This window comes from Elephas maximus, chromosome 2 (assembly GCF_024166365.1).
Source record: "Elephas maximus indicus isolate mEleMax1 chromosome 2, mEleMax1 primary haplotype, whole genome shotgun sequence".
NCBI lineage: Eukaryota > Metazoa > Chordata > Mammalia > Proboscidea > Elephantidae > Elephas > Elephas maximus.
The window spans coordinates 217,323,851-217,349,672 of record NC_064820.1 but is presented as its reverse complement, the minus strand read 5'-3'; the positions used below and the strand labels follow the sequence as shown (position 1 = coordinate 217,349,672).

General features: G+C 45.3%; 1 protein-coding gene across 1 annotated transcript; it reads right to left on the bottom strand.

The window, feature by feature from the left end:
• Window positions 1-15,263: 15,263 nt before the first annotated feature.
• On the bottom strand, window positions 15,264-23,458 carry LOC126070542 (carbonyl reductase [NADPH] 1). Its single transcript, XM_049874816.1, has 3 exons — window positions 23,039-23,458; window positions 22,375-22,482; window positions 15,264-15,928 (listed from the first exon to the last, which is right to left on the bottom strand). The coding sequence occupies exons 1-3, from the start codon at window positions 23,325-23,327 to the stop codon at window positions 15,492-15,494; spliced, it is 834 nt and encodes a 277-aa protein (XP_049730773.1). The 5' UTR covers window positions 23,328-23,458; the 3' UTR covers window positions 15,264-15,491.
• Window positions 23,459-25,822: the final 2,364 nt, after the last annotated feature.

The following is a 25,822-nucleotide window of genomic DNA, read 5'->3' as shown; positions in this document are numbered from 1 at the left end:
ATACTTTGATTTTTAATAAATTTATGTCTTTGTTTCTAAGGTGCGTCTCTTGTAGACAGCATATTGATGAATCCTGTTTTTTTTTTTTTTAATTTTTTTTATCCATTCTGTCACTGTCTCTTTATGGGTGCATTTAGGCCATTTGCATTCAGTGGAATTATTGGTAGGTCTGAGTTTCTTGCTGTCATTTTGTAGTGCTTTTTTTGTGGTGCTGATGTCTTCTTTGTTCCTCTTACTCTCCTGTGGTGAATTTCTTTTGTTTGTGGATTTTTTTTCATCTCTTTTTTTGGGTGTAGATTTTGTGTTTACTGAGTCTTTATGTTTTTCTTCTTTAATTTGATGAGTAGACTTGTTAACCTTCTTTGTGGTTACCTTGAAATTTACCCTTATCTTCCCAAGTTTGAACCAGTCTTTTATTACTTGGTATTGCCTTGCCTTCCTCTCCATTTGAAAGTTCTATATCTACACCATTTATTACCTCTTTTATTGTTCTGACATTCTTATCATTTACAGATTAACCTCTCTGATATCATTGTTGTAAATCATTTCGTTTTGATTTGTCCTTGAGACTTCATTACCTAGGTTGGTATCTGGCTGATACAGTCTTGCACCCTATATTCAGGCTGTCATCTGATAGTGTTTGTTTTCTAATCAAAGGGTTCCCTTTAATAATTCTTGTAAGTTTGTTTTGGTTTTTACATATTCCCTTAATTTCTGTTTATCTGGAAATGTCCTAATTTCACCATCATATCCGAGCAAGAGTTTTGAAGGATATATTATTTTTGGTTGGAAATTTCTTTCAAGGTTTTATATATATATCATCTCATTGCTTCCTTTCCTGCATAGTTTCTGCTGAGTAATCAGAGCTTAGTCTTATTGTTGTGCCTCTGTATGTAACTTTTCTTTTTTCTTGTGCTGCTCTTAGGATTCTTTCTTTGTCTTTGGTTTTAGCAAGTCCGATTAGTGTGTGTCTTGGTGATTTTCTTTTGTGGTCTAATCTATATGGGGTTCATTGAGCTTCTTGGATGGTCAGCTTTTGATCTTTCATGATATTAGGAAAGTTTTCTGTCAGCAATTCTTCAATGATCCTCTCTGTGTTTTCTGTTTTCTCCTGTTCTGAAACTCTGATCACTTGCACATTTTTGCTTTTGATTGTATCTTACATCATTCTCGGGGCTCCTTCATTTTTCTTCACTCTTTTCTCTGATTTTTCCTCAAAGTTGTATCCACGTATTTGTCTTCAATTTCACCGATCCTGTCTCCTATTATTTCAAACCTTCTATGACAGTGTCCATTTCTGAAATCCCGTTGTTTATCTTTTGGATTTTTAATTCCTGTTTTTGTATGATTTGTAGTTGTGGATTTATTTTGACATTTTGTTCCTGTATTATTTTTCTGAATTCTTCCATTGTTTTGTCTGTGTTTTCCATGATTTCGCCTGTATTTTCCGTGGTTTTGTCAATTTTTTCTCATTTTTGTTTGCTTTTTCCTTCAACTTTTGGATAGCTTTGAATATTAGAGATTTGAATTCCCTATCAGGTAGTTCTAGTGCCTTTTCTTCTACTGGGAGGTCATCTGGTGTTTTATTTTGGACATCTACTGGAACCATCTTGTCCTTTTTTTTCTGTTTTGATATTGTCTGCTCTCAAAGGAATTATATTCTTTGTTTATTGATTGTAGACTTGTTTGCTTTGTCCTGCTTTGTTGTTTTATTTGGTTATGTCTGAGCAGGCGGACTGGGAGTTCTTTGTTGTTTGCTCATCTGTGGGCATAATGCTTCATCACCACCTAGTTCAGTGGACAGGGCCAGTCGCTCAGCTATGGTGCAGCAGAGAAGGCCCAGTGGAGGGGGAGGGGCTGGGGTGAGTTCTTTGTGGCATGTACTGGGACCAATAAGGCAGGGCCAAGGGTCAGTACAGGGCAGGTTCCAGTAGACCATGCCCGTGCTGCTCAGGGGTGTGATGCTCAGTGCATGGTGCAGATAGTGAGAAGTGAGGGGAGAGGTTCTTGTGTATGGAGCTAAGTGGGTGTGGAGAAGAAGACAAAGAGGAGAGAGAAACAGGAGCCAAAAAAAAAAAAAAAAAATGTGAGGGAGCCTGCTGTTGGAGTGGCACAGACCCGGGGAAGCCTTGTGATGGTAGCTTTCTAGCCAGGCAGTGAGGCATAGCCCATCAAAAATAGACAGATATGGCATATGCCGCTAGGTGGGTAGAAGAAAGGAAAAGAAGGGAGAGAGAGAAATAAGAAATAGATTATAAAAAAGAGAGAGAGAGAAAGAGAGAAGGGTGCATGTGGCCAGGTGCTCTGGAGAAAGAAATGGAAGGAATGTAGAGAGAGACAAAAAAAAATGAGAATAAAAAAAAAAAGATACCAGCTGGTTGAGAGGAAGAAAAGGAAGGAAGGTAGAGAAAGACAAGAAAATGAGAAAAAAAGAAAAAATGCTCCAAGGGAGCTCACCAGAAGTGGGCCCCCAGCTGAGCAGTGCTGCACAACCCATCAGGAAAGACCAGATAACGCACAGGGTGCCAGGTGTTGAGGAGAAGGGTAAGGAAGGAAGATAGAGGGAAACAAGAAATCAAGAAAAGAAGAGAGAAAGAAAAAAAAAAATGCCTGAAGGGAGCCTACTGGTGTGGTGGCATGGACCAGGGAAGTGGCTTCCCAGCTGTGCAGCACTGTACAGCCCGTGTAGAATGAGCAGAGATGGCACACTGTGCCAGGTGTTCAATAGAAAAGAAGGGAAGAATGGTAGAGAGAGAGAAGAAACCAAGAAAAGAAAAAAAAATCCCCAAGAGAGTGCACTGGCTTGGCAGCACGGACCAGGGAAATGACTCCCAAGCTGAGGGCCACTGCACAGCCCATTTAGAAGGAGTGGAGATCGTACAGAGTGCCAGCTATTCAGGAGACAGGAAAAGAAGGAAGGTAGAGAGAGATGAGAAACTGAGAAACAGACAAACAAACCAAAAGGAAAAAAATGTCCCCAGGGAGCCCAGCAGCATGGTACAGACTGGGGAAGTGGTTCCCCAGCTGAGCAGCGCTTCACAACCCATCAAGAAGGAGTAGAGATGGCACATGGAGCTAGGTGTTCAAGAGAAAGGAAAGGAAGAAGGTGATAGAGAGAGACAAAACCAAAAGAAGCCAAAAAAAAAAAAAAAAAAGGCAACAACAGCAACAAAAAAATGGCACTGAAGGAGCCAGCAGATGTGGGTGTGGTGAATCCAAGCAGCAAGAAACTGACGTCTCCCCAGTGGAGTGACCGAGGCCTGCCGAAAGTGGAGGAGGTTGCACGGGTGAAAAAGAGTGGGGGGTGGGAAAGTGTGTATCCCTGGTTACTAGGTGCTCTGTTTCCCCCTGGGAGCTCTGTGAAGCTCTCTTCCCGTAATCTCTGTCTGCTGTTCTGGGTAGCTGAGAAGTCCAAGATGGTGAATCCATGCCATGTTAGCTGATAGGAGACCTCCACGCCATCTCTCTCCTTTCTCTGTCCGTTTCTTATTCCATTTGGTGCTTGGTTGAGTTCTTTATCCCTTCATTTGACAATTAGGGTTCCAGGATTGATGTTTGTCTCTGTTTTACTTAGTTTTTTGGGCCTTTGCTGTGGAGGGACAGCATGGTGCTTCTGTCTGTAGTGCCGTGTTGTCTGAGACAAAGAATTTGTAAGAAAAATCTTAAAGCTCCTGCATATAAAAATAAGCTAATGGGTACAATTGAATTCTCAATTTGTCAAAACAGATGGGGCAGCAAAGTGCATCATGACTGGCTTGGGTCTTTGGAGCTAGCTCTGATGAGAATGCAGAAGGTGTCACTGTTATTAAAGGCATGCAAGTCTCTCACGCTGTCTCTGGAGGACCCACCCTATCTGTTCAACTTTTTAAGCCATTTAATGGGGAGAAGAGGGTGGGCTTCACAACACCCTGGGGGCTGAACATTGAACAATGCTGGAGATGCAATGGAAAATGATTCTGGCTGTGCTGAAGACTGGTTATGAGAGCAAATATGTGAATGGGTGGTAAATTCCTGGGGTAGTCAGATTGCAAAGTACATTATAATCTTATCAGCAGTCCCAGCCAACTGTGCAAAGGGCTTGAAGAACAAACACAGCTTGGTAGGAATTCAGGAAGAGATAAAAGGGGCTAGCTCTGAGAGAAAAGGCCATGGTGATGGCCTGATGGTTATGGGGGAAGATAAGGTCAGGGCAGTGTGCAGTGGCGCCTGCCTGCTGGCTGTAGGACTAGAGACCATGACTATGGGTGTGAGGAAGCTGGGCAGCCTGAAGGTCTCCTTCACAAAGGCCAGCACAGCAGGGGGCCTGGATTTTATCTCTAGTTTTAATTTCTAGAATCTTCTTGGCGTGGAAGATGCTGATCTCAATCTAGTGCTGAAAACATAAGTCTGGCTGGTGAGGAGTCCTAAGCTGAAGGACACCTTGGTGCCTGCTGGATATGAAGCTCGTGAATGTCAGAACGGTCATCTTTTGCTCAGATATGCAGGCATTTGTCAGCCAGTGCATCTTCATAGAGTAGAAGTGCTGGCCCAGAATAGCAGCAAACCCTGGCTCTGTAGTGAAGGTGTCACCAGCTGCTGGGAAATCTGGCTTCTTCCTGGAGCTGAAGTTGGCTACTGACTAGCTCTTCATGCAAACCATGCATGCCTTTCATCTGGGTGGAGAGTACTCAGCTCTCAGTGTGGTGCTTCTTGTGAGGGATAACTTTGAAAATTGGTCTTCACCCCACTAATGTGACATGACCCAGTCCTCAGGGAATGCTGACTGATATCTTCTTGTAGGTTCTGGTGACCTCACATTAGACAGTCAGATTCCATGTCTGGGTTCCTGCATCGCTTGTCTTGGGGCTGACTGGAGGACACTGTTGGCTGAGAAACTCCACGTCTGCAAATGGCTTTCTGGGCTTATTAGGAGGTTGGTCAAACAGAGAAAATCCTCTATTACCCCAGCTCTAGACAGCTTTGGAGAGATGATAGCCTGCTGGACAGGTGGCAGGATGAAGTTGGTGAGACGTGTGCTCAGCAACATCAGGCCAATACTGATTATGTAGGTGACACAAGTATGGTTGTTGTTTCCATTTTGTACAAAGTTGTCACTGTTGGTTGTAAATCTAAAGACTGAATTACAAGCTGCGACCATTTCTGGAGTTGTCATGGAAGTAGACAGTAAAGGGCAAAGTTATGTCCAGAAGTAGGGTTGTCAGAGCGTCCTTATTTGGATATACATGATGGCTCAGGGAAAAAAAAAATGGGAGACACCATTACAGCAACAGTGTTGCTTTGCTTAATCCCAGTGGGTTCTTAGGAAGTCACTTCTATTGTGGCTGTTCCAATCATGGTCCCAAATATCAGGAAGTCTTCCCCTCCAGGTACGTGATGGGCAACCTTCTCAGGCCTATCCAAAATGCTGTAGCGCAGAGAAGCCATATCATCACTATTAGAGGTTTTATAAATGAGTTTGACTGCCTTAAAATTTGTTCTTCTATTTTGAGATTCAGCAGCAGCAGTTTTCTATATACCTGGGTTTGGACATTGTGAGAAAGGTTTCTGGGGAGGCCTTATAGTTTCCCAATTGTGCTTTGAGAGCTTTGACTAGCACCTGCAACCCAGTGTGACACCTCACCTGGCCATGCATATCACGGTAAAGTTGTACTTGGATGGGATCTGGAGTAATGCTTTCTGGTGCCACCTCCAAATGTTCATGATGTCCTGTTTGGCTATTGATTAAGCATTCCAGAGGACAAAGTGTTCTCGTTTGCGACATTCTGGTGACATAGATGGGCATCTGGGTCTGCATATTCATCTACATGTTGTATATCTGAATTCTCATGGCCTGAATAAATGGCACCTCCCACTCTACACGGTCCTAAGAGACTGACAGCCTTGTCAGGCTTGGCATTCACAGCTTGTGTGACTCCTAAGACCATGGCGTCTTCAATAGCAAGCCCTCATCCCTGGCTGATGCTGTTCACCAAGCATCCCTCTTGTTGCTGATGAGAGAATTAAGTTCACCTGAGGAGAACTCACCTCTGAGGTGATCTACATCATGGCCTCAATAATGAGTGTGACTCTTCTGAGTATCAGTGTAAATGGAAAAAAGACACCAGTCTATTGTGGGGCCAAGTTGATTGTCTGGTTTTATCAGTTACTCTGCAATCAGGCTGGTCTGTCCAATGGTGATTTTATCAATGGGTAATGTATCAGTATAATTATTAAGGGCTTTTGTTTTGTTGTTGTTAGAAGCCATTAGTGTGACAATCCGGAGGCTGATGAGAGATACATGTCCTTGAAAATGTAGTATTGGTTCAGGAAAGACTTATCAGAGAAGTCCAGATGTAGATCTCTATCTTGGTTGTCCCAATCTCTGGCCTTGTCAGTCAGCAGGACATACAGCTCCTAAATGTCCAACATGTAAACTTTAATCTTTTCCAGAGTAGGGAAAGCCATAAGCAAATGCTAGGATGCCTGGAGGGAAGGTAATGGGATGTAAATTTCCACCACCTGATGACACCACACAGGCACTGACAATATTTACCTCCCTCTCCCACTCCACCACAGAGGTGAAGGCTACGTGTCTCGTCTGACCTCTATTGATGGCCCTGTGTGATAGTATGACCCATTGTGGGAGAACATGAGCATCTCCAAGATTTCTGAAGTTAGCGTAGTTTTCAGTCAGCTGTTATTTGACGTGTAGATCTTGTTGCTGGCCTCACTGTACACTATGATGGTAATTTCATACAGTTGGCCAGTCTAGAGCCCCCATCTGTCTCCAGGGTAAACTCTAAACCTTAGGTATTCAGATTCAACCACATGAATTTTGTTGCTAGGTAACTTTGAAGTTCTTGAATGCAGACCCTTCTAGTTCTGAGAATGACATTCTGTCCCAACTGCAATGCTAAATCATGGATATTTTTTGAACTAAAATGGCAACAGTCTGGGGCAGGATTCTTTGGGGTCTAGATCACTGTTCTGAAGCTGCAGTTCGTACTGGCCAAAAAGCACTAGGAATTCTATTGTTTTCCTTGTCAGATTTTCTGCACCTTAATGGGGGTCCCCACCCGGGGTTGGATTATCTAAATAAAGGCAAGCATGGTACTTACCATGCTTACCAGCTAATCTATAGTGAACAATTTCACATTTCTTTCACCACATCAAAGATTCTGCTTCTAGGTATGGCTGGCATCTGCTTCTTGCCCAGCCCTACAGTACCTTCCTAAAGAATCAAAGGCTCTTTTTAAATTTACAATCCCTGACAGGGGCAGACGACCCAGTAAGCAAGGTAAGCAAGGGCATACTTGTATTTTCTTACTAAAATTTAGTGAATAATTTCACATGGGTTTCACCAGTGATGAAACCATGTGAAATTGTTCACTAGAGATGATCTGGTAAGCAAGGTAAGCACAGTGCTTACCTTACTTTTTGGATAATCCTCCTCCGCTCCCAACATTACATAGACTTCATAAGTTGGGTTCAGAAAGATGTTCTCCAGAGTTAGCAACCTGAATCCTGGAAATATACGTCTTGTAGACTGCCTACTGTATTTGTGACTTCCATTAGAAACTTCTCATCTTTCTCCTAGACATCAGGATAGTGTCCTCATGCTTGGCTACTTTCTCCATTTCAGAGATATAGGTTAATGCATAGATTCCAAGAACTTGAGAATTCTCAGTGCCTGTAGGAGTCCTAGAAGCTTCTGTGTCCTTCACAATTGTCCAGTCAAGAGCAGCCCTGCCAGGGTCCTGACTGTGTTTCCAGATAGCTGCCCTCCAAGGTCTCCAGCATGAAGCAGATATGCATGAAGCAGTGTGTTCGGGATGTTGAGCTTGGTCATGGAGTTGGGCCAGCAGCACTAATGTGATCTGAGATGGCAGTTCCAGGCCCCGCGCCACAATCCTTGCCTCGATTACCTCCAGTGACGTAGCTACCTTTGATGCTTCTTCCTGTTGTGCCCCTGCATTGATAATTTATAATCCAGTGGTTTTCAACACTTTTTTTTCTCCAGCAATCCTGAGGGATGCAACGTGCTCCATCACTGCCAGCAGCTTATCTCAGTTGTGCTGCTTGATTTATGCATCACATAGCAAGATCTTGTTAGAGATTGAGGAAAACAAGGGAATAAAAATACATCCTTTGAGAAAACCCCTCCCCAATTCTTATATTCCTCACCCTAGAATCGTTGGCTGTAAACACAAGGAGGAAAGCAAGTTCAAGGGGAAAAATGCCCACTTTACTGTTTCCTGAATATTATTCACTCAATGAGCTATCAAAACCCCTATGAGACCACCAGAGAAGTCTGTGGTGATTTTATTTTATTCCGTTTTTTTTTAAAGCTAAGTTTATTAGAAACTTGGCAGGCAAGGGAGCCTGGTTTAAAGAATTCCATTAAATGGACTCTGCCAGGGTCTTAAGCTCTTGGGTTTTATAAGGTTTACTTGGAAGTTTAGCCGTAAGTTTTTTTAGGGCAGAAGTTAGTAAGTGGGGTTTGAGCTGGGGCTGGTCAGAATTTGTAAACCAGGAGAGTTGCTGAAATGTTTTGAATTTGAACAGTTTGTCTGTGAGCTTATCTTTCTGAAACACATGAGTCCCCCAAGGCAAGTTGTTCCTGAAACTGTTTGAACTTAAACAGTCTTTCTGTATGTTAACTTTATAGTTTATGTATAACAACAACAACAAAAAATCAAACCCATTGCTGTTGAGTGGATTCCAACTTATACCAACCCTATAGAATAGAGTAGAGCTGCCCCATAGGGCTTCCAAGGAGCAGCTGGTGGATTCCAACTGCTGAACTTTTAGTTAGCAGCCATAGCTCTTAACCAGTGTGCCACCAGGGCTCCTAGTTTCTGTATAGCTTACATTACGTTTATGTTTGCGTCAAGGACAGGATGGCACAAGGGCTTGGCACCACAGAGAGATGAGGTATGATTGTTTTTGTTTACAGCTCTGAAGTCCTGGACAGATTGATAGCCTTGTCCATTGGATTTCTTATCTAGGTTCCTCCAAGGTGTGATAACTTTTCTTTCTACCATGTTTTGCATTAAGGGCCTTAGTTTCTGGTGTTAGATGGGACTGTGAAAATCTGGGTGGTGGTTAGGTGGGTCAATCCAAGACAATGGGTTTAGCCATGATAATTCTGTAGAGTCCAGAATTTCACAGAGTTCCTCAATTTGGGGTTGATTTAAACATAAGGACAGTGGCAAGTTAATATCTAATTAACTCTGACCTTACTATGAATAAGCAATACTTTAGGAATTTTGAGAAATCTCTGGAAGTACATTTCATCTTCCAATCCATTTGCATAACTGTTGTTTCTGCCTTAAAGTAGCAGATGTGGTATCACAAAGAAAGAAAGAATGTCCTTTTTAAAGGTCCAAGAATGACAGTTACTTGCTTGGACATGGGATATAGGAATTGGTGTGCCAGCCTCCATCCTAGGAGATTTTACTCAGGAGGAGGGTGTCTTAGTTTTCTGGGAGTGCCATAAGAAAATACCACAAAGGCGGCATTAAAGAACAGAAATTTATTGTCTCACAGTTCTGGAGGTTGGAAGTCTGAATTCAGACTGTTAGCAAGAGCCATGCTCACTCTGAAGGCTTTAGGGGATGATCCAGTCTTTATCCTTTTCAGCTACTGGTAACCCCAGATATTTCTTGGCATTCCTTGGCTTGTAGATATATTTTCTTCACATGGTGTCTTCCCGTGTGTCACTCTGTCTGTCTGCTCTCTCCTTTTATAAGATACCACTTGTTATGGATTGAATTGTGTCCCCTCAAAATATGTGTTGTAAATCCAAACCTCTAAACTCTATGCCCCGGGTTATAATCTTTTTTCGGATTGGGCTATCTTTGTCATGTTAGTGAGGCAGGGTCTGTGTAGAGTGTATCTTGAGTCAATCTCTTTTGATTTATAAAAGGGATTAAACAAGCCAGCAGAGAGAGAGAGATGGGATAAGATAGATGCCAAGGCATATCGAGACTTCCAAGGAACCAGGAAGCAAAAGCTGTAGAGACAAGAACTTTTCCTCTACAGCTGACAGAGAGACAAAACTTTCCCCTCAAGCCGGCACGCTGAATTTGAACTATGAGCATCCTAAACTGTAAGAAAATAAATTTCTGTTTATTAAAGCCATCCACTCGTGGCATTTCTGTTATAGCAGCACTAGACAACTAAGAATTTGGTACCGAGAAGTGGAAGTGCTGCTCTAACAGACGTCTAAAATGTGGAAACAATTTTGGAATTGGGTAATGGATAGAGACTGGAAGAGTATTAAGGTGACTAATAGTAAAACCCTAGACTGTCTTGAAGAGACTGTTGGTAGAATTATGGATGCCAAACGCAATTCCAGTGAGAGTTCAGAAGGAAACAAGGAAAACTGTACAGAAAGTTTCTATCATATTAGAGAATACACTGGGCACCAGCAACAGAACATTGCTAGAAATGTGGATGTTAAATTTCCTTCTGGTGAGGCTTCAAAAGAAAATTTTGAACATATGATTGAACAAGGGAGGAAGGGCAGTACTTTTTATGCAGTGGCAAAGAATTTGTCTGAATTGTGTGCAAATGTTTGGTGGAAGGTAGAACTTGTAAGTGATGAACTTGGGCATTTGGCTGAGGAAATTTCTAAGCAAGATTTTAAAGGAGCTGCATAATTTCTTCTTGCTGCTTTTACTAAAATGCAAGAGGAAAGAGACGGACTTAAAAATGAAGTGTGCAAAGTGAAACAAAACTTAAAGATTTGGAAAATCCCGTTGTACAAATTAAGGACATGTGTCCTAGGATTTCCACCAAGGACATGGCTACACAACCTTTTGTTAGAGAGATTAAGACTGTGACTGATGGAATATGCCTAAAGTCTCACCCGTATTTAATTTAAATGATGCAGATAACTGGATTTTAGATTTGGAGTTATTTAAGACTTTTGGGATGATGTGACGGGTGAACGTGTTTTGTACATGAGAAGGACGTGAACTTCGGGGAGGCAAGGGGTTGAATGTTATAGATTGAATTGTTTCTCCCAAAAATCTGTGTTGTAAATTCTAATCCCCATACCTGCGGTTATAATCCCATTTGGGAATGGGATTTCTTTGTTATGTTAATGAGGCAGAATTAGTGTAGGACGTCTTTTAAGTCAATCTCTTTTGAGGTATAAAAGGAAATCAAGCACAAAAGCAAGGAAGCAGAGATGGGGGAAGATAGACACCAAGCCACACAAAGATTGCTGAGGAACAGAAGAGACAGGGACCTTCCTCCAGAGCCGACAGAGAAACCCTTCCCTGAGAGCTGACACCCTGAATTCAGATTTCTAACCTCCTAAACTGTGAGAAAATAAATTTGTTTGTTAAATCCACCCACTTGTGGTATTTCTGTTACAGCAGCACTAGATAACTAAGACAGCAGGTCAATGCTGCTAAGCCTTATTTGAGAAGCACAAATCAGGACCTGTGGGTATGCTTCTCAAGGGTGGAGATCATAACTCTAATCATCACAGGCTTGAGATAAGAACAACCTGAATTTCTTTTTTCCCTCCAGGGTATTTCTCTCCCAGCTGTACCAGTGAAAGTCTTAAGCGTCTCTGGTTTCCCACCCAAGTCCAAGAAGAGACAAGCATGGGTTTGGGATCTGATCTCAAGCCTATAGCCTTCCCACCATAAGGAGGACCTCACTCAGTTCAGCTGGTAAAAGGAAGATATTGTCCACATTGGTTGCCCACCCCATTTTCAGATGGACATACCTCGTTTTTCTTTCTTTTATTCTTTTTAGTGCCACAAAGTAACTGCATTATTACATTCTCATTGTAAAAGATGTAAATCACACAGCAGCACGGGAAGTAAAAGTGGAAATGTCCTGTTACATCTGTTCGTATTTCCTCATCTCATTCCTTGTTGCAACAAAAACCTTTAGCCCCGGCAAGTCTTCTTTCTTGCCACTAAGGAAGGGGACCTGCTGCTGTCGATGCAGTTGGGCAGAACTGCTTTTCCATTACCTTCAGCCACTCAGCTCAGTTCTTAGATGGGAGTTCACTGTGTATTGTGTAACAACCCAGGAGCATCTGGACCCAAGTTTGGACGCGTCTCCGACACCAAAGACTCAGGAACAAGTGATCATGACATATGGTTTATTTGAGGAGCTCAGTTACGGGACGATTGGTCCCAGGCAACAGCTGGGCCAGTTTAGCACTCCACAACTGCCTAGCAGGGGACACAAGCTTATATACCGTTCCAGCTGGGGCAAAGGCTCATTTTCTTCCAAGTCCTTGGGCAGCCAGCATCCCCAGGGACTTCATGTCCAGGCCCAGATGTTTTTCTTCTTATTTTTAAGGCATTCCTTGGCCTTGGCCACTGACCCAGTCATGCCACTCCCAGCCTTGTGCCTTAGCCTGAGTCCATCCCAAGTTCATTCCCAGCATGCACTGGGGAAGAGCAAAGCTGACTCCATTGGGAGGGGATGCATATAGCTGAATAGCATTACCCCCTACACCATGTGCAGAGACATTGATGGCAGGAGCCAAACATTAGAGATGGTGTTTTTGTTTCCTAGGGCTGCCATAACAAGGTGCCACCAACTAGGTAGCTTAAAACAGTAGAACTCCATTCTCTCACAGTTCTGGAGGCTAGAAGTCTGAAATCAAGCTGTCAGCAGGGCCATGCTCTAACTAAGACACCAACACAGAGAAGATTCTTTCATTCTGGAATTTTTCTCTCACCTTGGCGTCACCCCAGGTTGCACATTTTGTGGGTTCTCCTTCTCCCTTTCTGGCCTCCCCTCTCTTACTTTTCTACCCCATCTTCAAGCTCCCACTGATTAAATGTGGGGACCTCCACAGACCTACCTTTACCCTCTTTTGTCCTGTGAACTCTTACCCTCAGGGATTCGATCCACCCTTATGGATTGCTCGTGCTACGTGGCTTGCTTTATAAAAAATTTTTTTTAATTTAATTTTTCCCCATCTGTCTTGTGAACAATAGTTTTGCATTTCTAAGATGGAATTGGCTTTCCCCCACAAAACTGCTCTTTCCCCGACTTCCTATTTAGTTCCTTCCTCCTTCCTGTATCTATTTAGTATTCAGCAGTCACAAAATTGTGTAGAGCTGTTACAGGGAGCTCTTAATGAGTCTGCCACACTCTGGTATCTTCTATCAGCCAACCACTACCACCTCCCGCCATACCAGCTGAACCATTCTAAAGTGTAACTGGGTTTGTGCCACATTTCTGCTCACCGGCCTGGCTTTAAAGACTTTCTACTGTCCAATCCCAACCTGCTTTTATTCCTCTTCCTTATCTCCACAAGTCGTTTCCATTGAGCGTAATCATCTACTCCTCCCACCACCTCTAAGCTTTGCTTCACACCTGTTACTCTGAAGGGTCTTTACCACCCCATCCCTTTGACCACTCCCATGGGTCATTTTTACTTAGATCTCAAAGTCCACTCTTACTAGGAAACTTTCTACTGATGCACTTGACACAAAAGACCACACTCCCTCTTCTGAACTCCTACAGGTTCTTGATTCCATTTCATGGTACCCCTCTGTTGCAGTGAAGCATTACATCTGTTGGCGTATGTCTGTGTTTTCCTCCAGCACACTGAACTCTAGAGAGGCAGAGCTGTAGCTTCCTAAGTTTCCAGCCCTTCACATCACCCAGCTCAGCATCATGCTTACAGTGGGGGCCCAATGAGCAGGGCAATTGTCATCAAAGCCTCGTGTGGTCCATAGGCTGAAATTAGAGATGTGCACGGGGAATGTCAGCACCCAGTTCCTCACATTCTGCTTTTTCTTCCTTAATCAGTGCAGAGGGCAGAGAGAACTAGCTGGACAACGTGACTTAGGAGCATACAGTAAAGCTGAAGCTAATTGAAAGTAGCTACCCAGCTAGCACAGAAGCTCCTAGAAAGGGGAGAAGTGGTAAAATTCCAAGGGCCGGGGGAGAAAATTAATCAAGTCTGGACAAGGCCCATGTTTAGATGAAAAACATGGCAGTGAAAGGCTCAGGTCAGGAGTCCAATTTTGTTCATGTGCCAGCTGAGCCTGCTTCTCTTTGTAACACATGGTGTCTCTTATCCCTCCCTTCTTTATAAAATCCACTTAGGGTTGTGAACTGAAAAAAGAGGTAAAAAGAGAAAATTAGAACATGTAGTATCTGGAGCAGAGTAGTAAGAGCCCTTATTACTTTAGAGGCAGAAGCCGATCTGATCAGGGAAGACAAGTTCGGTTCATCAAGAGCAGGTCAGTGTCTGGTCCGGGGTGAAAGGGAACAACCACCCTAGAGAAGAAAGATTCCGGAAGCTGACCCTCAAAGGAGCAGCGCAGCAGCACCTAACATTTACTGAGCACTGTTCTAAGGATTTTACTTGCCTTAAGGTTTTTGTTTTAAGGTGGTGCAAACAGATAACACACTCACCTGCTAACTAAAAGGTTTACAGTTTGAGTCAACCCTGAGGTGCCTCAGAAGAAAGGATTAGTAATCTATTTATGAAAAATCTGCCTCTGTAAGCCCTATGGAGCACAGTTCTACTGTGACATACACGGGGTCACCATGAGTCAGAATCTACTTGATAGCAATTTTTTTTAAGTCATTCAATCTTAAAAGTAACCACTGTCTAAAAGAGCTCCTTTGGAGAGTTCAACAAACTAAGGGAAAAGAGAGAAAAGGCAGATAGGAACTCCGTGTTGCATTTGAGTTGTCTTGAGAAAGTCACCGCCTGTCTTGACTCACAGATTCTGGCCCTCCCTTCACACTGTAGCTTTAGTGGCTCTGATGACAGAAGTGATTCCCTGGCAAAGTTACACCTGCCTGTATTGCCTTTGCCAGTGTTCCTGTTACACCAGAGGTTGGTAAAAAAAAAAGCCTGTGGGTCAAACCCAGCTACACTCATTTGTTCACAATGGCAGATCTGAGTAGCTGTGACAGAGACCATGTGGCCTGCAAAGCTAAAAATACTATCTGGCCCTCTACGGAAAAAGTTTGCCAGACACTGGGTTATACTGTCCCTTCCTCTGACATAATTTTTAGGTTATATTACATTTCAATAATGTACTCAGCTGCTAACTAAAAGCTTGATGGCTGGAGTCCACCTGGAGGCAACTCAGAAGAAAGGCCTGGTGATCTATGGAAAGATCAGCCACTGAAAACCCTATGGAGCACAGTTCTACTCTGACACACAGGAGTTTGCCACGGTTGGAGCTGAATCTAAAAATCGACAGCAACTGGTTGGATTTTTTTTTTTTAATGGAGCTGGTTCAGCATGTGAACAATCCACAAAAACAGGCATTTATCAAGAATCATTTTTATTCATCTATTGATTCTCAGCCATTCTTTTCACCGATTACACACAGTTTTCCCTGTAAGATATCATGGGGGAAATCACAAAAGAATGCATAGGATTAGTAGGCAGCTGAAAGTGCATGCTTGATAGGGATGTTGATGACAAGTGTCAGTGCCCTGTGGTTTAATCAGGACAGGAACAAAATGGCACCCAAGAATGGCACTGGGAGTCAAGCTCACCACTGCTCAACTCTTTTCTCCATAACAAACTGTCCATGAGGCCCGTCAGCATCTGAGGGCAAAAGGGCCAAGTACACGGGGGTCTCCGCTCCTTCTTCTGGGCTTTTGGTGGCCCTGGGCCCTGCCATGTCAGTTCTCACCCATCCTGGACAGCAGCCATTCAGGAGGATCTTGTCACCTCCCCTCTGTGCACTCAGGTTCCTGGCATAGATTCTGGATAGGACTGTGACCCCGATCTTTGACACACCATATGCGGTATTAGGCCAGCCCTCCTTCTGGTGCACCCCATTCTTTGTATCTTCCACAAACTTGTTCATGAGCGCCACCAGCTCCTCCTCTGTGATGGTCTCACTACGGAACTTCTGCTGCAGCTCTGGGCTGCAGGATCTTAGGGCTCCGAGACTAACCATGCTTGACACGTTGACCACTCTGCCTGAAACACAGTACACACCATTACACGGAAAGACATGCACAGGGAAGACCAAGACCAAGACTGCCAAGCTTGCTTTAGGCTCCTGATGGAACAAAAATGGCAACTTTTCACATGATTATTACATGGGAAACATCATAACCCTTCATTTTGGGGTGACAAAAAAGATCTGGAAGTAGAGTGCTGATGGTTGTACAACACTGTGACTGTACTTTATGACACCAAATTGTACACTGAGCCACAACTGTTTGTGCAGTGATTGACCCCTCATAGTCCTGTAAACACCCGTAAGGCCCCAGTATCGGGGCCTCAGTCTTTAAACTCACAGTGTCAAAACGAACAGTCAAGTCACCTGGGATAACAAGCAATACTGTAAAGGTATCACCTCCTGAGTTAACAAACCTCAAACACTTTACTGGGTTCTAATAGTCCAGACAGAAACCCTGGTGGTGTAGTGGTTAAGTGCTACAGCTGTGAACCAAAGGGTCAGCAGTTCGAATCTGCCAAGCGCTCCTTGGAAACTCTATGGGGCAGTTCTCCTCTGTCCTATAGGGTCGCTATGAGTCGGAATTGACTCAACGGCACTGGGTTTGGTTTGGTTTTTGTTTTAATCGTCCAGACAGGGAACTAAGTCTCTGCCTGGCTCCTCTAGACCTTTTAAGGGTTTGTACTCATCACATTCCCTGTCTTTTCTTATTCCAAGAGTACCTGCTATCAACGTCTCTGAAACGCCAAGCAGTTTTCACCATACACTGCAGTCCTTTTACCACACGCTCCTGTCTCCTGGAACCCTTTGGGTTCTCTGAGGTGTCCTGGAGGCCAATGTGATGAGAAAGACTCGGCCTCGATCAGCTGTCACACGGGCCTGCTAAGTACACTTTTACTTTAAGAAAGGGTTCCTCAGCAAAAAATATTTCACTTCATTTGGGAAGTCACAGGACCTAGGTCTAGATTCTGCTGTGCATGTGACCTTGAGATATTTTATGCCTGAAGTCTCAGTAAAATGGGAAAATATATACCAAATGCCTGGCACACAGCATCAAACAGTCTGTTCCATCCATCCTTTATAGACCTCCACAAAGTGGGTCCTGAAGTCCTGTCCCCTTTATCTGTGAACTCAATCCTGTTTGGAAACATGGTTTTTCTTTTCTGATGCTAATGAGGTCACTTCGGTGTAAGGTGGGTCCTCAACCCAATGCCTTTTGAGTTATGAAAAGGGCAGAATAGACACAGAGACACTCACAGGGGAGAGAGGCGCCATGTAAGGGCCCATCTACAAGCAAAGAATGCCAAGGACATCACCAGACACTGGAAACGAGGGGACGCCCACAGAAACCACTGACATGGCCGAGACCTGATCTGAACTTTGAGAGTCCAGGACTGTGAGGAAATAAATTTCTGTTCCTTAATGCCACCCATTTGTGGTGTTTGTGTTACAAGAAAAACAAACCAAAACCAAAACAAAACCAGTTGTCAACAAGTTGATTCCCACTCATAGTAACCCTGTAAGGTAGAGTAGAACTGTCCCTAGGGTAGAAGTGTCCCTAGGATTTCCAAGGCTGTCATTTTTATGCAAGCAGACTGCCACATCTTTCTCCCACGGAGCGGCTGGTGGGTTTGAACTACTGACCTTTTGGTTAGCAACCAAGTGCTAAACCACTGTGCCACCAGGGCTCCTGTGGCACAGCAGCACTAATAAAACTAACATAGTGGGTCCCTTTGCTACCATGTTTCCTAACCGTCGTCTGGTGATTTTCAGATTTTAGAAAAGTCAAAAAGTGGTACCTCCTGAAATCAGGGTTTTTTAACACCTACTTTTCTAAATATATATAAAATATAACTTAAAAAGAACAATAAAACCAAAAAACCATAGCCTACTAGCATTAAATAAAGCATTTTTCCAAACTGAGCATGGTGGTTTGGAGGCATGTGAAGGAGACAAGGTAGGAAAGCATTAAGGGGCTTAAACGGCATTGACATTGTCTCATTTTTTAAGTTGGACGGTGAGTTGCTGTGAGTCGGAATCAACTCGACGGCAACAGGTTAGGTTAGGTTAGGTGGGTACATGGGGTTGTAGTAGTATTCTTATTTTTTGTGTGGCTAGAGTATTTTTTAATAACTTTGTTTTCAAAGAAAGGATGGAAAACAGAAATCCGCATCTATCCGTCAACAATTATCCCTCAGTAATCCTTAAGGTCACGCCCCCTTCCTTTTCTCCTTCTCCACGCCAAACAGCACACTAAGCGTTGCCCTTTTGGACATTTTCTGCCACCCACAGAGGTCACGTGGTTGTTCTTTGTGCCCCAGGTTCTGAGAGAGCAGGGATGTTATGAATTTAATTGTGCCCCTTCCCCCGCAAATATGTGTTGGGATCCTAAACCCTCTGTCTGAGGATATGATTCTGTTTGGGAAGTGGGGTTTCTTGTTGTGCAGGGAGTGGCCTACACTGATCACTTCAGAGGCATAAGGAGCAGCACAGGCAGAGACAGCAAGCACAAGGGGGCAGATCTTAGCAGGGACCACAGAGGGATGCTGGAAGAGAAGAGGGGTGTCACGGATTGAATTATGCCCCCCGCCCCAAATGTGTGTATCAACTCGGTTAGGCCATGATTCCCAGTATTGTTCGGTTGTCCTCCATTTTATGATTGTAATTTTATGTTGAGAGGATGAGGGTGGGATTCTAAAACCAGACTCACTCAGGTCACCTCCCTGACCCAAGGTAAAGAGAGCTTCCCTGGGGTGTGGCCTGCACCACCTTTTATCAAGAGATAAAAGGAAAGAGAAGCCAGCAGAGAGTTGGGGATCTCATACCACTAAGAAAGCAGCACCAGGAGCAGAGCGCATCCCTTGGACATGGGGTCCCTGTGCCTGAGAAGCTCCTTGACCGGGGAAGATTGAAGACAAGGACCTTCCTCCAGAGCTGACAGAGAGAGAAAGGCTTCCTCTGGAGGTGACGCCTTGAATTTGGACTTGTAACCTACTAGACTGTGAGAAAATTAATTTCTCTTTGTTAAAGCCATCCACTTGTGGTATTTCTGTTATGGCAGCACTAGATGACTAAGGCAAGGGTCCTCCCCAGAGCTGAGACAGACTTCCACCAGAGCTGCTGCCCTGAATTCAAACATCTAGTCTCCTGAATTGTGAGAAAATAACTCTGGGATCTGTGTTACAACAGCCCTAGGAGACCAGGACAGGGGAGGAAGGACGGTATTTCCTTCTGGTTACCCTGCCTAGGCCTTGTCCTGAGTTTTCTCCCAAAGAGGGCTAGAATAAAGTCACAGCAACAGGAAACACTGTGGCTACCTTTTTCTAACAAAATGGAAGAATTGTCCTATTTCAAAAGGAAAGAAAATTTTGCTCTCATAGTGAGACGACTACAGCATTTATTAAATGTCCATTAAACTCTAGCTTTCCTCAGGCAAGAGACCTTGTATGAATACAGCCTGCCTTACAAACCCACGAGCACCCTCACCCCTCAGGCTGGGACCAAGCCCCAGCACAGAAGCACTAACACAGCCCCCCTAAGCAAGCACAATGGACCAGGAGGAAGCCTGAGTTCTAAGACGACTGTGTGTAGAAGATGCAGCAGGTGCACAAGGAGCTAGTTATGTACTGAATGTGTCCCCCCAAAATTTATGTTAAAGTCCTACCCCCTGGGACCTGTGAACATGACTTTGTTTGGAAATAGGGTCTTTGAAGATGTTATCAGTTAAGCTAAAGGAGGCCACACCACGGCAGGGTGGGTCCCAATCCAGGGAGTGGTGTCCTTAAGAAAGAGAAGACACACAGAGACACATGGAGGGAAAGCAGCCATGTTACACTGGAGTCCTGCTACAGCTGCAAGCCAAGGAACCCTGGGCTACCAGAAGGGAGGAGGGGCAAGGATCCTCCTCTGGAGCCTTTGGAGAGGACATGGCCCTGCCGACACCCTGAACTCAGACTCTTAGCCTTCAGAACTGTGAGAAAGTAAGTTTCTGCTCTTATAGGCCACCAAGTTGTAGGGTTTTGACATGGCCACCCAGGGCACTAATACAGAGCTCTAGACCTGCCTTCCGGTGCTGGCGTGATTGAGGAGTCAGGGGACATGTGAAAGAGCCACCCTTCAAGGCCCTACTAAGCCAGTCTTAGGGGGATAGACGGGAAGAAGGGGGAGGGGTGGGAAAGTGGAGAGAACTAGCATCACAAAAGCAGACTGGAGAGCAACTGTACACGCATGCACTCAGCTCAAAGCCACTCACTTTAACCTAACTGTGGCAGCTTGCCTTAACTGATGTGTATTTATTGGGATGGCGTGCCCCTCCCATCCCATGACCTTGGGGTAAGGATTACAGTAGTTTACAAGGAAAAAACCAGGTAATTGTTATGGCCAGAACACTGAGCATGCCCAAGGCAGTTAACAGGAGCCTGGAGTTAGGCCGGCTCAGGTTACAGAGATCCCTATACACTGGCTAAGCAGCTTGGACTTGTTCCTGAGGGGTTTTCAGAAGGGGGGTGTCTGCAGAGACAGTATAGACAATGCAGGGAAAGGAAGACCCAGGAAAGGCCATCACTCAGGTGGGCTTGCCCTTGCCCAGAAATGACAGTGGAGGGCCTGAGATGGAGCAGGGATGGAGGTGATGAACTGGGGAGAAACTGACAGGCAAACTCTTAAGACCTGGTACATGATTTTCAGGAGGTGAGCCATGGTGACCTCCAGGGTCCTGGCCTGGTGGATGGCGGGGGGGGGTCACTGAGCAAGATGACTGATGAGACAGGAAGAGTACCTCTTCAGAAATGTCTGCTTTGATGTGGAGGGAAGGGCAGGGTGGGGGAGGGAGGGCGGTCAGGAGGAGATGAGAGGCAGGAAGACAAATATGTGGGTCTCGAGCTTTGGGAGTGTTGTGGACAGATGACAGATTTAGGAGGGTCTATTGAATTGTTGGCGCAAATGGTTAAGGGCTGGGCTACTAACTGAAAGGCTGGTGGATGGAAACTACCTGGAAGTACTTCAGAAGAAAGGCCTAGTGATCTGTTTCCCAAAGGTCACAGCCATGAAAATCACGTGGAGCAGTTTTACTCTGAAACATATTGGGTCTTTATGAGTGAGAATCAACTTGACTGCAGCTGGTTTAATGAACTGGTGGAGTTCCTGGGAGGTGCAAATGGTTAACATACTCGGCTGATAACTGAAAGGCTGGAGATCGAGTCCACCCAGAGGAGCCTTGGAAGAAAGGCCTGGTGATATACTTTTGAAAAATCGGCCACTGAAAACTTAGTGGAGCAAAGTTCTACTCGGACTTACATGGCCCTGCTATGAGTTGGAATCAACTCAATAGCAACTATTTTTTTTGTTGTTGTTGTTTTAAAATTTTTACTCAGGGGTTTCAAAAACTGGGAAGTGGCCATCTAAGATATAACTATTGATCTGTACTCATCTGGAGCAAAAGAAAAAGAAGGAAACCAAAGACTAAAAGAAGAAACCAATCTACAGGGCTAATGGTCTACACGAACTACAGGCCCATCTACCCTGAGACCAGAAAAACTAGATGGTGCCCAGCTACCACTACCAACCATTCTGATCTGGGCTACAACAGATGGATCCTGATGAAATGGAAGAAAAATGTGGAATAGAACCTCAAATTCTTAAAACATCCAGACTTACTGCATCAACTGAGACTACAGGCCTCCTTGAGACTACTGCCCTGAGATATTCTTTAAACCTTGAACCAAAACTTGCCCCTGAGGTCACCTTAAACTAAATAACAGACTGGCTCACAAAATAAGTATATTACTGGTAAGTACTGTGCTCCTTTAAAAATTCATCTATAGGAGATCAAATGGTGAGCAATTATTCTAAAGCAAAGATGAGAGATTAAGGGGGCAGGGAAACTAGATTAACGGAAACAGCCCAACCAGAACAGAAACAATGAGAATACATATTGCGAAGTATGTAACCAACATCACTAAAAAATGTGTGTAGAAATTGTTGAATGAGAACCTAGACTGCTATGTAAACCTTCAACAAGAACATAATCAAATATTATTTTAAAAAATTTATTTAATGAATTGGTAATAGTGCGCCAATCACCAATTAGAGTCCAGCTGCCCCGAACCGAGTAAGATCACTATGAGTTGGAGTCGATTCAATGGCAATGGGTACAGTATAGGTACAGGGACAGAAAGGAAGGAGAGGGGAATCCTAAGGGAATCCAACATGTGAGGGGCATCTGAGCTAAGGATCAGAAAGAGCCAGGTGTGCAAAGATCTGCAGGACGGAGCACCCATGATGGCCCTTGGAGGAATACAAAGTCCTGAAGGAGAACGACACCTGGCAGGGTAGAGACACAGGGAGGGGCCGGTGTAGCTGGGGCTCTGTGAGCAAGCAGGAGCTGGGGAGATCAGTCAGAGGCCGGCAGAGGGCAGCTCCAGCGGGCTGGGCACTAGAACAGTGTTCCTCATCACAGACTTACCTTGGGGTTTTATCAGGGGCAGCAACTCTGTGCAGACATCTCGGGTGCCGAAAAAGTTTGTTTTTAGTGTCACCTCTGCTTGAATATGAAAGGGTGTAGGATCAGCATCTTTTGGGGAGAAAAGAACAGAGTTAAACTGCGGCAATGTGGTAAAGTCATACAGCGATTAGTCCCCAACACCCCCAAACATGAGTTAATGTGAAATCTGGTGAATTCTGAAAAGCCTGGCGCCGGTTAATAGCACTGCGCCAATGTCAACTTTCTGGTCTGATGACGTCCTGTAGTTTATAGGATGGTACCAATGGGGGAGGCTGGGTACAGGGTGCACAAGACTTTGTGTACTTTTTTTTCAACTTCTTTATCATTCCAAAATACAAAGCTAAAAGCTCACACAACTGCCCTAAAGTCGAATCAAAGAGAAATTGTTTGAAAAAACCTGGAAAAGACACCCAAGAGTCCTGCCAGGGAAACATAAGGTCCCTCTGGCTGGGAAGTCCTCCAACTCGGGACAGCCTCGGCTCTCCCCTCTCCCTCCCCCGCCCACCGCCGGATCCCTCCCTCTCCTTCCCTAAGGAGGCCTCCCCCAACCCCATAGGCGCAAGGGGCCCCACCGCAGCGTCCTCCGAGGCCGGCGCCCCTGGGACGCCGGTCCCCAGCACCTTACTCTTGAAGGCGATGCCTGCGTTGTTGACCAGCACGTCAAGACCCCCGTACTCGCGTCGCAGGAAGTCGCGCAGGGCGCGGATGCTCTGCAGGTTGTCGATGTCCAGCTGGTGGAAGCGCGGGCTAAGGCCCTCGGCCTGCAGCTGCTGCACCGCCGCCCGGCCCCGCGCCTCGTCCCGCGCGGTGAGCACCACGTCCCCCGAGAACTGCCGACACAACTCGCGCGCGATGGCGAAGCCGATGCCCTTGTTGGCCCCGGTCACCAGGGCCACGCGGCTGCAGGACGACATGGTCGGGTGCGGAGGCGGCGGCGCGGACCAGAGACCCGAAGGTGAGGTGTAGGGCACCTGTGCGGAGAGCGGACTAGGCTGCGCGCTCAGAGTGGGATGGCGCGTCAGAGCGACTGCTGGAGGGCGCTTTGCGCGCATGGGCGGGTGTGTGCCGGGGCAGCTGGGGCGAAGTGCGCAGGCGCGGGCGTGGGCCGCGCCCTCGAGCGGGGGAGTGGACCCCGCGAAACAGCCCCCCCTTCCGGGGCTCCGCGGTTCCTGCCGTGACTTGCAGAGAACGCCGGAGAGAGCCGCGTGGGAGAACTTTGCAAAACCTCCCTGGGGCTTCTGTGATGGCAACTGCCCACCTTGCGGGTAAAGAATCATTCGGAGCAACCGCGTGACTAGACCTGAATCGAATCTTTATCGCTGGTTCTCCAGGTTTGTCCTCGAATTCCCCCAGCTATTCAGCTGCTCACAGTGTCACTTCAAGAAATGAACCTGGAAAACATTTTGCTGAATGAAATATGTCGGTCACAAAAGGACAAATATTGTATCAACACACGTACATGAAAGATCTAGAATAGGCCAGTGTACGGATGCCAGAGTTTCCTTACTGGTTACGGGGGTGGGTGGGAGAGAGGAGGAAAGGAAGACACAAACCTTAGGGGACACTGAGTTTCTGATAAGGGTAATGGAAAAATTCGTGAACAGTTAAGAGTGGAGCTTGAACAACATAAACATAATTAATGTCACTTAACTGTGCATGTGAAGATGATAGAAGTAGCAAATGTGCTGTTGCCTATGTACTTACCACACACACAAATGGGCTTCGCTTGTTTGCCTTTGAGTTGATTCCAGCTCAGAGTGACCCTAAAGGACGGGGTAGAACCGCCCGGGTTTTTAACCTTTAGAGGACTTGGAACCAGGGGTATCATTGCTGATGTCAGATGCATCTTGGTTGAAACCAGAAATACCAGAAAGATGTTTACTTTTGTTTTATAGATTATGCAGTGGCATTTGGCTCTGTGAATCATAATAAATTATGGATAACATTGAGAAGAACGGAAATTTCACAACACTTAATTGTGCTCTTGCAGAACCTGTACATAGACCAAGAGGCAGTTGTTTATACAGAACAAGGGGATACTGTGTGGTTTAAAATCACAAATGTTGTGCATCAGGGTTGTATCCTTTCCTCACATCTAGTCAATCTGCATGCTGCGCAAATAATCCGAGAAACTGGACTATGTGAAGAAGAATGAGGCATCAGTATTGGAGGAAGACTCGTTAACAATTTGTAATATGCAGATGGCGTAACGTTGCTTGCTGAAAGTGAAGAGGACTTGAAGCACTTACTGATGAAGATCAAAGACTATAGCCTTCAGTATGGATTACAATTCAACATAAAGAAAACAAAAATTCTGGGGGCAGAGCCAAGATGGTGGCTTAGTTTCCTGTACCAAAAAGTTCCCCCCACATCAAAGACCAAAAAAACAAGTGAAACAGAAGCAGACAGCAATCCAGGAACCCTGATCATCAAAAAAAAAAGGCTAAGAACTGAACCAAATACCGACTGATAGGAAAAAGTGAGTGAACGCAGGGAACAAGGAGTAGCGTAGATGGAGGAGGTCAGCCAGCCATCCCTGCCTGACACAGCCATCTTAGGACAAAGCCAGCAGCGACCCCAGGTGAAGAACACAGGAAGGGAACTTCGCGATTTTCCCAAAAGAGATAGAGAAACTCTGTAGACACATATGGAGAGAAGCAGAAACAGGGAGGGAGCCAAGATCCGGAACCAGAGATACTCAAGAGTGGCGGCCCCTGATCTCGGGGTGATTGGTGTGCAAGAGGCAGTGGGCCTGTGGAGTTTCACCAGGAGGTGTCCCATCCAGCTGGACCCTGGGCGACCCCCCTTCTCACACTCGAGTGGGGACAGTGCCCACTTGCTGGCTGCAGCAGGCACAAGGTGCCATGATACCCCTGTATCCTAGTTGGAGATATGCATTCTCCTCACCCCATCCTCCTGATCAAAGGCAGCATCTTCCTGATCAAAGGCAGCAGAGGGTCCCATACCCTGACCACCTCACCTGACCTGGGACCACAACACGAGCCTCTTCTCTTCTTCTCTACCACACCCAACCCTGCCCACTAAAAGCCCTTGTGCACCTAACCAGGAGGACTAGGTGCACCCCCACATGCACACCTGCCTGTGCCTATACCCTCCCCCAAGGGCCTGATGGAGGGCAGTGGCAGTGAGGCAGGGAGAGATTCTGCCCGCTACTCCCTCCTCCTTCCCCCCACCCAATTTGAGGTGAAGGTGTGAATGTGAAGCAGGCTGTCATGAAAGGGTTATTAACCATCCTATAATAGCTGTTTTTCAGAAGAGTCTATTCTTGCTACATTTTTGTTACAACTTTTACAACACTTCACCATGATTGGTCAATTCCCAGGTTTCTTCTCCTGACAGGAGGCTGAGGCGCAGGCACACTGACCCTGAATTTACTGGCTATATGACC

Coding starts and splice junctions, on each gene's coding strand:
- LOC126070542 (XM_049874816.1), bottom strand. CDS start 23,327: ATGTCGTCCTGCAGCCGCGTGGCCCTGGTGACCGGGGCCAACAAGGGC. Junction 22,483..23,038: donor CGCAGGCATCGCCTTCAAGA/GTAAGGTGCTGG, acceptor TCTCCCCAAAAG/ATGCTGATCCTACACCCTTT. Junction 15,929..22,374: donor GCCCCTGATAAAACCCCAAG/GTAAGTCTGTGA, acceptor ACTGTGTTTCAG/GCAGAGTGGTCAACGTGTCA.